The sequence below is a fragment of the Tamandua tetradactyla genome, chromosome 1 (genome assembly GCF_023851605.1).
Source record: "Tamandua tetradactyla isolate mTamTet1 chromosome 1, mTamTet1.pri, whole genome shotgun sequence".
Classification (NCBI taxonomy): Eukaryota; Metazoa; Chordata; class Mammalia; order Pilosa; family Myrmecophagidae; genus Tamandua; species Tamandua tetradactyla.
The window spans coordinates 142,464,434-142,481,007 of NC_135327.1; the positions used below are offsets into that span (position 1 = coordinate 142,464,434).

General features: G+C 37.8%; 1 protein-coding gene across 3 annotated transcripts in view; it reads right to left on the bottom strand.

The window, feature by feature from the left end:
• The window catches only part of ORC5 (origin recognition complex subunit 5), a 139,758-nt gene extending 130,035 nt beyond the window's left edge, over positions 1–9,723 (bottom strand). For 2 of the 3 annotated variants that reach the window (XM_077159234.1, XM_077159174.1), the window contains exons 1-4: positions 9,707–9,723; positions 7,480–7,811; positions 5,244–5,336; positions 284–319 (exon numbers count right to left, since the gene is read on the bottom strand). In XM_077159234.1, the coding sequence (XP_077015349.1) occupies positions 284–319; positions 5,244–5,336; positions 7,480–7,551 (201 nt within the window). In that variant the 5' untranslated portion in view covers positions 7,552–7,811; positions 9,707–9,723. The remainder of the gene's footprint in view (positions 1–283; positions 320–5,243; positions 5,337–7,479; positions 7,812–9,706) is intronic. The other variant, XM_077159207.1, reaches the window with a different exon arrangement.
• Positions 9,724–16,574: the final 6,851 nt, after the last annotated feature.

Sequence of the window (16,574 nt, forward strand, 5' to 3'; positions counted from 1 at the left end):
TAGGTTCTGGGGACAGCTCCTTCCCATTACTCCTTTGGGTCCAGGGATGGTAAAGGCTTCCTACTGTTGTTAGCTCCCTAGTGTACCACCATCCTTTATTGGTGGAATGCTTCCTCAACCTTTGTAGACTAGTCCTTTCATTAAACCCACTTCAATTATTCCTTTGAGTTTGCCATTCATCTCCTCCAGGGAATCACCAAACTTGTATTCTCCTCTTAAGAATTCTTTAAAAGAAATCCAAGTACAGAGCAGGCCACAGTGGCTCAGCAGGCAGAGTTCTCACCTGCCATGCCGGAGACCCAGGTTCAATTCCCGGTGCCTGTCCATACAAAAAAGTAAAAAAATAAAAAGAAATCTAAGTACATTTGAATGTTAATTTTTTTAGTGAAAATTTTATATTTATCATTTTAATATCCTTGATGAATGAACAAAGCTAGATCTAGAAAGGAATTCTAAGTGTCAGAAGCTATAGTAATCCTTCTATTATGAAAATTAGATTTTCATTTACAGAACTATTAAAATGGAGATAATTTCAGCAACAAGAAAACAAAAGACTTACTCATGAACATGACCTATTTTTCACAAAGCGAAATCATAAAGGTAACATGATATCTAATACAAATAACGGAACTTATCTATTTGTAGTGGTAAAATTTTACCCAATAAGACTTTTCTCACTCTCTCTCCAAGTAACAGTGAAAGCATTTTACTTACTTAGGCACATTTTTACCAGCATTTACTGACCCCTTCTCATCTCCATTCTTTGTAAACTACAGTCTACAAGGTCTCTATGATAACAAGTATCTTGTTTTCTGGGTTTTTGCTATCTATGTCCTTTAATGCCAGCATATTCTAAGTGTCAGGGCATATCTTGTAATGTACCTGTACCAGAAGTAGTGATACTCATCTATGCTGATTAAGAAGCAGCAAAAATTATGGGGTAAAAAGTGGAATATAGCCATTAAATACAGAACTTCCTTATTGGATTTCCATTCTTTTATTCAGCATATAATCTTTGGACGTTTCACACAGAGGGTTCTCAAATGCAAATGCCTGGACCAGGCCCTTGGACATTCTGATTCTGAAGTCTGACATGGAACCTAGGCATTTGTGCTTTTAAAATGCACAGCTGATCTTGGGGATCAAAGCTGAAATCCACAAGTTGATATGTACCAAGTACTATGCATAATGCTGGGGATAATCTCAAGGAATTTACAATCCAGAGCTAGGGAAAGACAAAAATGTCACAGCTGAGTGTACTAAACATTATGTCAGAGTATTGAGGTTGTACAACAAAGTGGCAACTAACACAGTTTTGGGAAGTAAGGAAAGGCTTTCCAAAGTGTAAGAAGAAAATCTGGCAAAATAACTAGGCATTTACTAAGTAGTAGTGTAGTAGAAGAAAATCAAGTAAGCCCAGAAAGCTATTACAAGCAGAGGGTACAGTATATGCTTAGAAGTAAGAGAGCAGAAACTGTAAGTAGTCCCCACATGCTCACAGCTAGAGCTTAAGACTGGGGTTAGCAAATTATAGCAAATGGGCCTGAATTTGTAAATAAAGTTTTATTGGAACACAGCCACTCCCATCTGTTTATATATTGCCTATGGCTGCTTTCCCACTGCAATGGCCATTGAGTAGTTGCCATAAAGACCATGTAGCCCACAAAATAAAATATTTACAATCTGGCCCTTAAAAAGCTTGCCATGCCTGCCTTAAAATGTGAAAGAGGGAGTAGCAATAACTGTTAACAATAACAGCTAATCCTTATTGAGGGCTTACTATATACTAAGTATTGTAGTAGGTACCTTTCATGTACTTAATCCTTTAATTCTCACAATAATCTCAAATGTTGTCACTATTACTCCTAAGAATTTGAATCTGCCAGAGTCTACAACCCAAACTCTTATTAGCCATTATTTTATGAATTCAGCTCATCAATGATCTTATGTATCAGGCAAAGTATCTAAACATTTTCCTAAAGATCTTAAGTAAGATTTGCATGAACTGGAGCAGGGTGAAGAAGAGATTGCAGTCAGGAGACTGCAGCAGAAACACAGAAAAGAAATAACGGTAAATGAAACTAAGCTGGCAGCAATGGCTATGACTAAAGACAGAGTGAATCAAAACTTTAAGAATGGAGAATCAGTATAATGTGTTGACTATTTGATTAATTAGATGAATGAGGAAGATGGCAGAGTTGAAGAGCAAGTTTGAACAACAGTGTGAACAGTGAATGGAGAATTCAGATAGACAGCATGGGAAGAAGGAAAGGATAAAGGTGATGAACTGAGGTTTGAATTAGTGGAAATTCAGACTTATCAATGTCAATATTACAGATAAAACAATGAAAAAGAAACAGATTGTAATATTTTAAACCTTAATATTATGTGGCATTTCTTCCAAAATATTACCATCAGCGAGCAAAAGTTACAGAGAAGGAAATTTGACAAAACTTAAAAAATAACTAACATGTAGGTTCAAATTATCTAATACCTGTTCATGCTGGGAGTCTCTGCAAGTCTTCAAACAAAAGTTGGTCAGAAATAGAGGGGTATTTGGAAAAAAATGTATCTACTGCAGGGTATCAACTATAATTAGCAGTTATATTTTAATACTCTTTCATCAACAGTAACAAATGTGCTATACCATTACTATGGATCAATAATATGGGGGTGCCTGAATTTGGACATTTTTATAGACTTGCTTTAATTGGGACTTTTCACAACCTTAGAACTGTAAACTAGCAACTTCTTAAATACCCCCCCTTTAAAAGCTATTCCATTTCTGGCATACTGCATTCCAGCAGCTAGCAAACTATAACAGATTTTGGTACCAGAGAAGTGGTTTGCAAATACCAAATATGTGGGAGTGGCTTTTTAAATGAATAAGGGGAAGATTCTGGAGGAGCTGTGAGAAGCTTGATGGAAAAGTCCTAGAATGCTTTGAAGAGACTGTTGGTAGAAATGTGGACTCTAAAGATGCTTCTGATAAGGGCTTAGACAGAAATGAGGCTTGTGTTATTGCAAACCAGAAGGCGATCCTTGTTTAAAAATGGCAGATAATTTGGCAAAATTGACTAGTGGCTTTGGCTGGAAGGCAAATTTTAAATTTGCCGTGAACTTGGATATTTAGCAGAAGAGATTTCAAAGTAAATGTGGAAAGCGCAGCCTGGTTTTTCCTTGTAGCGTACAGTGAAATGCAACAGGAAAGAGATAAGCTGAAAACTGAACTCTTGAATATAAAGAAACCAGAAATTGATGTTCTGGAAAATTCTGGGCTTCCAGGAAGGGAGAACCCCAAAGAATGGTGTGCCATGTGAGGAACTGGCCAAATGTGTAACCAGTCAGCCATTTCAGAGAAAGCCAGGACTGGAGATGGAGTTATCCAGGAAGGATTTGTGGAAACTCCTGCTGTCTGATGGGCACAATCCTTGCTTACTAAATAGAAAGCCAACAAGAGTGCTATGGGACCTGTATAAACAGAGTCTCTGTTAGCCTGGACTAGGGGACTCAGAATAGACAATGTGAAGGTAAAATAACGTCAGAGGCAGAACTTTGGAAGCTAAAGTCTAAAATCAAGAAACCTCGGGCCAGGAGAGTAGACCCACCCAAGTACTTGGAGAGGGTGAGTTTGTCTCAAAGGCAGAGGCTGGGCCTCCCACCTCAGGTCTTGGAGCAGGTGGAGCACACTCCTTGGGGATTGGGGAGAGTCTAGCTGTCACCACATGGAGGGGTTCAGTGTGTATCTGGAGCTGGGAGAGAGCACGGGTATGGCCCCAATGCTTGGAGAGGGTGTTATGGCCCCAGTGCTTGGAGAGGGTAGAGCCAAATAAAAAAGGTGGTCTCTCCATTGTTCCTCAAGGTTGCAATCGGAGAGAGGTGAGCCGCTGCATAGGCCCTTGGAAAGGATAAGACTGCTGCCTTCTAAAGCCCCAAAGATAAATGACTCTCAGACTCTGAAATCTAATGGAGTTTGCCCTGCAGGTTTTAGGAGCTGTATGGGTCTGGTGATCCCTGTGTTCCTTCGAATTTCTCCCTATGGAAACAGATTTATGTACCCTATGACTGTTCCTCCTTTGTATGTTGGCAGCAAATAACTTGTTCTGAGTTTTACAGGTCCAGAGCCAGAGGAACTTTTGCCTTAGGACTGTCCATGTCTGTAGCTGACTTTGATAAAACTTTGTACTGGTTTTAATCTTGCATTGTATTTGGATTGTTGCTAAAAAGATTTAAGGGTTTCTCATATTGTGATGGAATGAATGTAATTTGTATATGGGAAAAACACGTTTTTTAAAGTCCAGAGGGTGGAATGTGCTGGATTGAAAGGATTATGTACCATAGAAAAGCCATATTTTAATCCTGATCCAATCTTGGAGCAACCTTTCTTTTAATCCCTATTCAATAATATAGGTTGGGATGTTTTGATTAGATTATCTCCATAGAGGCATGACTTGCCCAACTGTGGGTATTAATTAGGAGACGTGACTCTATCCATTCCAGGTGGGCCTTGATTAGTTTACTGGGATCCTTTAAAAGAGGAAGTATTTTGCAGAAAGTCCCTTTTTAGAGCCACGAGAACCACGAGAGCCCAGGCAGTCACAGACCTTTGGAGATGAAAAAGGCAAACGCCTCCCGGGGAGTTTCATGAAACAAGAAGCCTGGAGAGGAGAGAAAGTTTGCAGACTATCCACGTTCGCCATGAAGCTTTCCAGGTGAGAGGGCATCCCTGAACTTCATCAGCCTTTCCTGAGTGAAGGTAACCTCTTGTTGGTGCTTTAATTTGGACATTTTTATAGACTTGCTTTAACTGGGACATTTCCATGGTCTCAGAACTGTAAACTAGCAACTTACTAAATTCTTCTTTCTAAAACATGTTCTGTTTCCAGTAAATTGCATTCCGGTAGCTAGCAAACTAGAATGAGGGGATAAGAAGTATGCGAGGATTAGGGAGGGTTTTCTTTTTTATTTGTGTTTCTTTTTGGGAGTAATGAAAATGGTCAAATTTGATCATGAGGCTGTATGCACAACTATATGATGATACTGTGAACCAGTGACTGTGTATTTCAGATGGTTTCTATGCTGGGTGATATATCTCAGTAAAACTGCATTTAAAAAAAGATGAACAGAAATATTTGATGTAGAAAATAATCCTTCAGAAGATTGTACTAAACTTCCAGATCCATTCCCCTTCTTGGAGTCTATGAACAAAAATAAATTAACATTGAATTTGGGGTTATTCCTACCTCTAAAGTTTTCAACAATGTCTGTGTTACATAGGTCTTTCCACTGGCTGTATGTCCATAAATAAAAATGGACGGGAAGCTGAAATGATGTTTCTAGGGGAGAAAAGACAAATATAAGCCTATACAAATAAAATAGAAAATAAACTATTTATCAAACAGTAAAATATGCAATCCAAATTATTTCACCAGTTCGCATACAGTGATTGATCTTCACACTTTGAACTCTCTTGAGATCAACACTATGAACTTTGTTATGTAATTAAATTTTTTCATAAAATCAAATTTTTTCATTAAATTACATTCTACATATTTTATAATATACTATATATCACCATAGATTATATATTTATACTTTTTATTATTACACAGGTTTATATATACAAAGTTTTGTATTTTCAACTTTTTAAGAGTTTTAAGGGATTTTTCAAGGATAATTTTCATCATATTCCCTGTTAACCTTTTCTCAATCCTTTTTTAAAAGAATCTAATCCTGTCACTTAATGCTTTCATTGTATATTTTAATGCTTCAAAACTAAGTATATGTAATCAATGAGTTAGAACTTCAAGAATCTTCCATTCTTAAAAAAATTTACAGAATATATTTTAATTATGTAGGCAGTACTTATTTACCCTGGTCTAAATGTATTTAATCCATCAAATAAAACAACAACAAAATCTGCAAAGCATATATTTTACCTTTAAAGAAAAGTTAAAGACCATCTTTTTTCGGGAAATTTTTGCAAGCTAAATTAAATGTCTCCTTCTCCAAAATCCTGTCAAACTTATCTACATCCATTATGTGGTACTTAATAATAATATTCCACCTATAACTATTTTTTCTATTGTTATCTAGGATTATATTTAACTCTTGCACTATTTAGCCTTATATCTTTATGAAAGCATAAAGGTGTACCAGGATCTGGTATAGTGCCTGATAAGAGAAGATACTCAGTAAATATTTACACGTTGAACAAATCAATAAATCTTGCTTAAGAACAAAAGACAGTTTTTTACAGTTTTGTTCTAGTTCTTTGTATCTCCCACATGTACAGCTCCTTCTGAAAAGTGATATTAATATTGTTAAATATGATGTGCCATAAGAGCATAGATTAAAACCCTTTTTGTGATATACCACTAAATCAAAACTAGTCATCTCTATTTGTTAGTATTCTTTTTCTGAAGCAGCACTTCTGAAACGGCCTGGGTTTATCAACTCCAGAGAAGGAACACACAGAGCATAACTAAGAAAATGTTTCAGTTATATTTTGGGTAACTACAACTGAAAGCATTGTAACTAGAAAATAGTATGAGGACGCAGTCACTAACCTCTTAATTCCCAATTAGGAGAGTGATAGTTTCCACTAATACTCTAAAGGTTACCTCAGACCAACATCCACCATTTCTAGTTGGATGGAAGGTTTTGTTTTTTTTTTTTAATTTTGGGGGGTACATGGTCCAGAAATCGAACCCGGGTCTCCTGCATGCAGGCAAGCATTCTACCTCTGAACCACCCATGCACCCTAGAGGGAGGTCTTTAAAAAGCAAACCAGATGATCAGAAGTGAAGCCAATTCCAAGTTTGATTAATGAATCTGAAGCAAAAGGCCCATCAAAAGCCATCAGAAATGTGACTTTTAATAATCAAAAATAGATTAAGTTTAAATTAGTGAATGCTACCTGCTGCTTATGGAAAGGACTCCCTAGCTATGTTCATCCAGACAAGACATTTAACCTCTTTTGGCCTCTTCTGAACTATTAACGGAAAAGAGAAGCCTAGACTAGACCAACCTCTTCAGGCCTTTACAATTTCTGGAAAACCCACTGGATTTTTACACTGGAACCACTGCTTTGGCAACTCACTCCTCTTTAATAAAGCAAACAAACCATCCCTCTCTCTCCTTGACTTATACCAACTACTTCACTGAAATGTATGAACTTATATTTGAATAAATAAGTCTGCGAACACACCTGTTCAGGAGAGATAACAATTAACTCCTAGAAGCTACCTTGGGCTAACCCCATTTCAAAAGCTTAGGCCTGGTCTTCCTGTGCAGTTTTCTTTACTAATTGTAAATTCCTTTACGTGCAGATAGGGAGTAAACCTACAACACCACCTTTCGCAATGCAAAAGATGTCCCCAACCCACACACGAAAACAAAAAAAGGAACGTGTTGCAAGACCACGCATATATCCGCTTCCAGTGTTTGGAAAAGAAAAGACAGTTTTGACCACAATACCTCTCCAAACAGGGACTGCAAGGTGGACACTTGAGACTCGCGACACAGAACCATGTTTTCCAAGTGAGGCATTCTGGTGGACACCACCGGAGTGGACACTACGGCTCCAGTCGAACCCGCGCCAGCAGCGACAGCCTCACCTCAGCCTGGCGGTCCTCACTCCCGCCGGAAATCGGACCCGTTAAGGCGCGGGGAGGCCGGCGCAGCCATGCGTCTGAGTGACGTCAGTGCGTAAGCGGAGAGGCGCGGACACGCCCACCTCTGGCGTCGGAGCTGTTGGGCTTTCGGGTTTCTGGTCAGCGGGCGTGCTTTGAGAAAGGTACTGGGAGACGCTGCAGGAATGGACGAAAGAGAAGGGAGGAAGGAACTAAGCGGACCCTGTAGGTTCCCGAGAACGTGCGAGCCCGTGCATCCGATTTCCTACTTGGAGGTCCGAAATGTAGAACCCCACGAAGGAAGGGAAGGCGGACGGAGTCCATTAGGACTAGGGCGCGGCCGCTGCGGGAAGGTGGACTCGGGATGATCAATATTCTCAAAAGATGGAATTATACTGTCATGGGTGTGGAAAATTGGTTGCGTTCTGTGCAGAAACTAGTGTAATGGGGTTGAATAAATAACTTGGAATTGCCATTCTTCGTGCAAACCTGACACCACATCCAGAAATATCTCACTGCCGAGGAGGGGATGTGTGTGCTGGTGAGGGCGGCAGGGGTAACAGTAATGCCACCTTTCGCATAGGGCTTTCACATGTATGTATTCGTGGAACACCTACTAGAAACAAGACACTAGAAGATTCTGGGAATAGGAAGATATAAGTAGGCCGAATTGCGTGGTGAAAAAAAGACTTGGGAGTCCTGAAACCCCTGATTTGGTACCGCAAACTCAACTGCTTACCAACGTGAGACCTTAGAATAATCACTGAACCATTCATTTTGAACCTCGAATTCCTTATCTATAAAATAGGGATAATAATAACCAGGTCATTGCTAGGATGAAGAATTGTTGTACTTAGTGCTTGGTGTACTTAGATTTAAATTGTACATGTTATAATCAGAATCTTATGTTTGTAATGGCTGAAAGGATCTTTTGTAATTATGGTCTCCTAGAATTATTAGCTAGTCCAAATATATATTTTTGAAGCATCTATTCAAATCCAGTTCCCTAAATATTTTAATAGCTCTGAAGGGTACCCTGGGACGACCCATAAAATCTTACAATGTCTTTTCCTGAGAGAAGCTAGCTTTTACACTCCACTGTCAAACAGTAACCAGCACAATCAAGGGTGCGAGTTTACTGAAAGAGTGCTGGAGCGGAAGATCTGTAACTGGGAAAGTTAGAGTGAAAATCTCAATATGACAAGCAGGTTTTAGCAGCTTATAAAGGTTAGTAGGAGATTTCCAAGTGGGAGGTTACAATAATTGGTTGACACCTTTTTCATCACATGGGAGGGTCTAATAAAGCAGGAAGTAGATATACATTGATTAATATAGCATACGTGTCCATTTTTTTACACTATCCCCATGAGACCAACTAATCATTAAATGTTGCAAAAATTGCAGATTGATTGGGACTATTCCTTTCTCTTGGAAAGTCCCATTCTTTCACAGTTTTTACCCTGCAGTATCTCTCAGAGAGGGCTGCTCAGAGCAACTCCCAATACCTGTGACCATATTATTTTTATTTAAACTATCCTTCCAAGATGGGTTATACATTCTCATAACCCTACAAACTTCTTTATTTGTACTTGTGGCATATTTATGGGAATTAGAGCCTAGCCATCTTTAAAAAGTTAAAAAAAATATTTTTCTTTACATTCTCTCCATACCTGCAGTCTAACTTACTGTCCTCTCCCCCTCTTGTCGTAGACCGCCCATTTCCGTAGCCCACCACAAAACCACAAACCTTTCCTGTTATATTCAAACTCTATCCCTAACCTAACTTCTGCCCAAAGCCTAGTAACTACTTCTAAACTTGTGTGATTGGTTACCCTCCCCTGAGGTCCACGTCTCCACTCCACCCTCCCTTACACTGTATATAATCCGGGGCTCACCAAGCCTCGGGGTCCTTCTTAGATCTTGAGTCCCCGAGCACTTAAGCTCTTGCAATGTAACAATAAAGAAGCTTTGTGCCATCAATTGGTATTCGGCTCAAGTCTTTGGGGCCCTCAGCAGCTTGCTGCTGAGCCTCGGCGCCGCCTTAGATCCCATCCCCGAGCTCGGGTACTCACCCATAGCAGTCAGAGAGTGTCCCCAAGCGGTCGCCTTCCGGGAAGATGACCGCAGTACTAAAAAAAAAAATCATAATATAATTATCTAAAGTGTTAGTCTCCGCCTATAAATACTTTATGAGGACAGGAAACTGCCTTCTTCACAGTTCTATTTACAATGTATACTGTAATGCCTAGCAATTAATAAGCAGTCAATAAATAATTGCTGACCTAGGAAAAAAAAGCTTACTGCCTGGGGAGCTTTAGGGAAGTTTCCCAGGATAAGGAACCTGGAAGCTGAGCCTATAAAAATAGGAGTTCACCTGTGAGACCAAAAAAGAAATACTAAGCAAAACAAAACAAAACAAATAACCAATCCCATAACCAGGACTACAAGTCGTTTTGTAAGAATAAACCTAGAGAGAGACAGGAGGATCAGACTGAGTACAAATGTATGCTGGGAGGATTGTACCCTACCAGGTAGGTAGGCCACAAAGAGCCAATGAAGAGTTTTAAGGCAGTGAAGAAAATGACCTCTTAGAAAAGCTTGGATACAACATGGAAAGTGGAATCAATCTGATTTGTTAAAGAGACTATTGCAAAGTTCCAAACAGTAATGGTAACAGCTTAAACTAAAGCAATGGCAATAGACATGAGAGGGAATGGAAATTAAAGTTCAGTGTTTGATAATGTGGCAGGCACTTACTAGACAGATATATCATTCCATTTAAACATTAGTTGTAGTATAATAGAGATATTATTCTTGTTTTGTAAAAAGAAAAACTAGCTTAAGTAACTTATCCTAAGTCTCACAGACTTGAACATAGGTTTGGGTACTCCAAAGTCCATGATCTTTCCACTACAGCATATGGGAAGGGGCTAAATCAGAGAGATTTAAAAGTACAGTCCAAAAGACTCTGTAGCTGCTTAGAAGAGAGAGAGAATGGTCACTGAGAATAGCATTTAGGTGTTTTTTTTTAATAATCTTTTTTATTTTGAAATGATTTAAACTTACAAGAGAGTTGCCAAATTAATACAAAACCCATGCTAAGAACGCCAACATATATCCCCCACCCACATCTACCAACTTTTAACATTTTATCATATTTGCCAAATCATTCTACCTACCTACCTATCTGTCCATCTGTTTTCTAAACATTTGTGTGTATGTTGTATACATCATGATCCTTGAACTCTTAGTGCTTCCATGTATGTTTCTCCAAAACAAGGATATTCACTTCTGTAACCACCTTAAGTACATTCAGTTATCAAATTCAACAAATTTAGCATTGACATAAAGCTTACAGTCTATATTCCAGTTTTTCCATATATCCCAATAACGTTTTTTGGGGAGCATTTTATCCTTCATTATTAGATCCAGTCCAGGATCATGTTGTGCATTTAGTTGTTATTGCTGCTGTAGTCTCCCTCTTTCCTTCTTTTAAAATTGTGGAAACATATTTGCAAAATGAACTTTTCCATCTCAACCACTCCCAAGCATACAATTCAGTTGAATTAATCATATTCACAACATTGTGCTATCCTCACAATCATCCATTTCCAAAACTTTCTCATCACTCCAAACAGAAACCCTGCACCATTATACATTAACTCCCCATTTTCCCTACCTGTCTCCCTTAACCGGTAGTCTATTTTCTGTCTCTAAAATTTGCATATTCTAGCTATCTCATATAAATGAAATCATAAAATATCTAGCCTTTTGTTTCTGGCCTATTATATTCAGCATGATGTCTTCAAGGTTTATCCATGTAGTAGCATGCATCAACTTCATTCATTTTTAGGACTGAAGGATATTCCATTGGATATATATATCACATTTTTTTTCCCATTTGTCATCTGCTGATGGACATTTCGCCTTTTATCTGTTGTGAATAATGCTGAGAACATTGGTATACAAATATTTGTCCCTGCTTCCAGATCTTTGGGTGTATATACCTAGAAGTAAGATTGTCAGTTCATATAGTAGTATAACTTTTTAAGTAACTGCCAACTCTTTTCTTTCCATAGTGGCTGCACCATTTTACATTCTCACCAACAATGAACTAAGGCTCCTAGTTCTCCCTACCCTCACCAGAACTTGTTATTTTCTCTTTTTAAAATAGCCATTCTAGTGTTTGTGAGGTGGTATCTCATTCTGGTTTTGATTTGCATTTCCTAACAACTGATATGATATTGAGCAGCTTTTCTTGTGCTCATTGGCCATTTGTATATTTTCTTCTTTGAAGAAATTTAAATTGGGTTATCATTTTGTTTTTGGATTTTACGTTTCTGGATATTAAATCTTTATTAGATATATGATTTCCCCCATTCTGTTGGTTGTCTTTTCACTTTTTTTTGGTAATGTCCTTTGAGGCACAAAAGTTTTAATTTTTGATGAAATCCAAATTACTTCCTTTTTCTTTCATTGCTCATGCTTTTGACGTAAAGTCTAAGAATTCATTGCCTAAATACACAGTGAAGATTTTCCCCTATATTTTCTTCTAAGAGTTTTATAGTTTTAGCTCTTATATTTAGATTGTCAATCCATTACAAGTTAGTTGTTGTACGTGATATGAGATAAGAATCCACTTTCATTCTGTTGTGTGCAGACATCCAGTTTTTCCAGCACTATTGTTTAAGACATCTAAGCTTCTGACTTAGATGATTTTAGGTTTTCCCACAATGAAGTTACAAATAAAGGAGCAAGTGCATTGATTTTCATTTATTTTTATGAAACAAGAACAAAATAAGTATTTCATAGTAAGTTTCAGTTGTCTGCAAGATAACTAGGTAAAGAAAATTAGCATCTGGAGCTCAAAAGAAAGCGGCCTGAAGAAGGAGATATGTGAGTCATTCGCATATAGCAGTTGAGCTAGACCTCTGGATGAGATTACCTGCAGAAGATAAACTTTATGTTAGTTACACATGAAGCCTGCACACACACAAAAGCCTCACTCACAAAAGAGAAAATGTTATTTGAAGTAGTGTTTTGCTATCAAGTATTGTTAAAATTATTTTTCTATAGAAAGAATGTATCTTTAAGAAGCATCAAATAATAAGATGGTTCTTGGCCTGCTGTATTAACTCCTAAGTTTCAATGGAAATAAAATCATGAATACCTACAGTTACAAGCAGATTACTCATCAGAATTAGTGTTATAAATTGTCAAAAGTTTGGATAATGATATGGCCCTAGTTTTAAGGAGCTAAGCATAGTAATGTCAGAACACTTCTCTATAGAAAAGAAAAACTCAGCATATCACAAGCCGTGGATTACCAATGGTTATACATTCTGCCAGTTTAAATCTGTTGTGTACCTCAGAAAAGCCAATTCTTTAATCCTCATTCAGTATTGCTGGTTAGGAGCTTTTGGATTGTTTCCATGGAGATGTGGCCCACCCGATTATGGGTGGTGACTTTTGGCTACACATGGTTTCCATGGAGATGTGTTTCCACCCATTCAAGGTGGGGTTTGCTTACTCAAGCCCTTTAAGAGGGAAGCATTTTGGAAAAAGTTTTAGTGCTGACAGAGCCCGCACAGCCAGAGATCTTTGGAGATGCAGAAGGAAAACGCCCCTGGGGAAGCCTTATGAAATAAGCAGAGAGAGCTAGCACACATCACCATGTGCCTTTCCAGCTGAGAGAGAAACCTTGAACATCATTGGCCTTCTGGTATCTTTTCATGAATGCCTTAATTTGGACATTTTCGTGGCCTTAGAACTGTAAATTTGCAACTTAATAAATTCCGCTTTTTAAAAGCCGTTCTGTTTCAGGTATACCACATTCCAGCAGCCTGCAAACTAGAACATACACCAAGGATGTTTTAAAGAGTCCTGAAACTTTCTCAGTCTAAAATATGTAAATAAGGAGGAAATTAGGGATAATATTTATCTGTTAAAAGCATTTAACTATAATTTTGGTCTTTTAATCTAAAACATTGAAGAAACGCAATATGACAGGAAAATTTATTTTCCAAAACAAAACTCAAACAACTTATTTATGACAGTATTGAAGAGCTAAAAAAGGAAATACAGTTACTCTTGTTATTTGTGGTAAATATAAAGTTACTGTGAACACTGAATTAGCAAAAACTGAACCATTGTTCCCAGGGAAATACAGGATTAGGTTCCTACAAGCCTCTGTCCACCTCTATCAATAAGTCAAGAACAAGACTTCTTGCTCTTTGGAACACTAGACAGCACTTCACTTCAGCAGTACACTTGAGAGCCATTTAAAAACAGTGAAATCACCAGCAAAAAGCACCCAAATGTGAAACACATTGCAGTAAATATACTGCCAAAAGGATCCTTGTTTACATTGTGAGAGTTGAAATAAGAAGGTGGACCGTCCCCTTGTTTGACCTCAGATGGAAATGTGCACAACTGGCAATTCAAATTTTTACAGTCCAACAATTGCTGTGAAAATGCCACAAGTACTGACTTGGGGGTTACAAATAAATTTTAGCAAGTAGGTGAATTCACAAGTACAGAATGCATGAATAATGAGCATCAACAATAAATGAAGCTAATTTTATTATCTTTATTTTTAATGCTGTCAACATTACATCTGTGCTCTTTCAATCTTTGATTATTTACCCTCTGAGTTAAAAACAAACAGAAGATTTGTTCTCAAAATATTGAGTGATAAAGTGTGCTTTCTGGTAAATTTTTTTTAAATGACATTTTGAAAGTCTGATACACATTGTGATGAACTAGCATCCCAGGACTAATAGAATGTAGCTTAATTTCTTATTAAAGAGTCAGGTAGAAGGAAAATTTTAAACAGTGCTTATGGAATTTTACCCATTTCAGATAAGCTGGAGATAACCCCAACCCTATATGGAAAACTTAAAGAAGATTTTATTTTAGTATATTAATCTAATTTTATTAAGTTATCCCATTATCAATCCCCCCCACAAGCCCTTCTCATCTTTTCCCCACCCCAGATCCTCCGTGATGGTCTATAAGACCCTACAGAATCTGATCTCCACCTCATCGCTTAACCATACTCACTTCATCTTCTACTTCTTTTACACTGGCTCACTCCCTTTGAGCAACCCAGGTTCCCTCGCTGCCACTGGAACATGTGAGGCATGCTCCAGCTTCATGTGACTATGTACTTGCTTTTCCTTTTGGAAGCCTTTTCTCAACTTTGTTCACATGGCTCACTTCTCAGCTCCTTCAGATCTCTGCTCATGTGTCACCTTATTAAAGAAGCCTACTTTGAATACCTTTAACTTTCTACCCTCACTCCCTATTCCCCTTCCTTTTTTCACTTTCCTTCACAGTATTTATCAGCATCTGGCAACTTACATATTTTTCTTGTTTATTGTCAGTCTCCCACACTAAAATGTAAGCTCTTTGAAGAGCTTAACAAACCTAAAAAGTTCCTGGCACATAATACGCACTCAATAAATATTTATTGAATTGAGTAATTTTCTTTATCCCAAGTGATTAATGTAAGTTTTGATACAGAATAGGAAAAATTCCTTGACACATTCAAGGAAAAATTACCCATAAAGTATAGACAAATGGAAATAAATTCCTGGTTTTAATCTCAAAGATGATTACTTTTTGTGTCTTTACTATTACCTTCCATACTTATCAGCAGACATTATCAAAGTCTTAATCATTTCAAAAACTAACCTAAACCAAAAGGAAAATAGAAAATATTCTTATATTGTTGTGCAATCAATCAATAAAATTGGGTTAAAGTCCAAGCAGTTTACTCTACAATGAAGTTATCTTTAGGTCCTTTGGCCATTTACTGTCATGGAAGTTTGAACGTGAAGGACCAGTATGGTCTTTAGAAATTGGGTAATATGTCTTCAATAACACACTAGATATTGTTCTCCCACCCCAACCCCAGGTGGATGAGCACATTGTTTAGAGCATTATCTGAAAATAAGCCAATTATTATTTTTTCCAAAATAAATTTATTTTAATAACATACAAATACTTATTAAATAATAATTACCTATGTCCAAAAAATTTATTTTCAGAGAGAATACAATATGAAATAGGATTTGAAAGAACTGTCATACTTAGGCAGTTGCTGTATTATCTTATGACTTCACTAACTTTAACTTACTATAAATCTCTCTTATTTCAACCTGAACATGATATTCACCTCTCCCCCTCCCTCTTTACCAGTGATGGTTGGCAGAATAATGCACCCCCCAAAAAAGATGCCCCCATCCTAATTCCTGGACCTGTGCATATGTTAGGATATGGCAAAGGGGAATTAAGATTGCAAGTGGAATTAAGATTGCTAATCAGCTGACCTTGAAGTGGGGAGAGTAGCTTGGTCATCCAGGTGGGGCCAAGGTAATCAAAGGGTCCTTATAAGTGGGAGAGAGAGAGAACCATAGAGATGGCAGCATGGAAAAGACTCATCCCAAAATTGTTGGCTTGGAAAATACAGGAATGAGCCAAGAAATCCAGGCAGCCTCTAGAAGCTGGAAAACGGAAGAAAATGTATTCCCACTTAGAGCCCTCAGAAAGGAAAACTAGACTGTGTTTCAGCCCAGTAGGACCCATTTTGGACTTTTGACCTCCAGAACAAAATATAAATTTGTATTGTTTTAAGCTTCTAAATTTGTGAAAATTTGGTCAGTGGCAATAGAAACCTAGCACACTACCTGTTACAAGAAAGTTCATTATCTTTCTTTTAGGATGAGAAGTTTAAGTACACTGCGCTAATTGTGCTCATGCTGATTAGTTTCCATGGTAATCATGTTTGGAAACAATTGGGCTAGGCACTTAGAGACTTCTGCTGGTCTTTCCCTTCTCTCCTGGGTTTCACTGCTTCCAGCTTCTGACTTGGTGGCTTCGCCTCTGAGCTTCTGTGTGTTTTTCTCTTTTAGCTTCTGTCTCTCTTAGCTTCTCTGT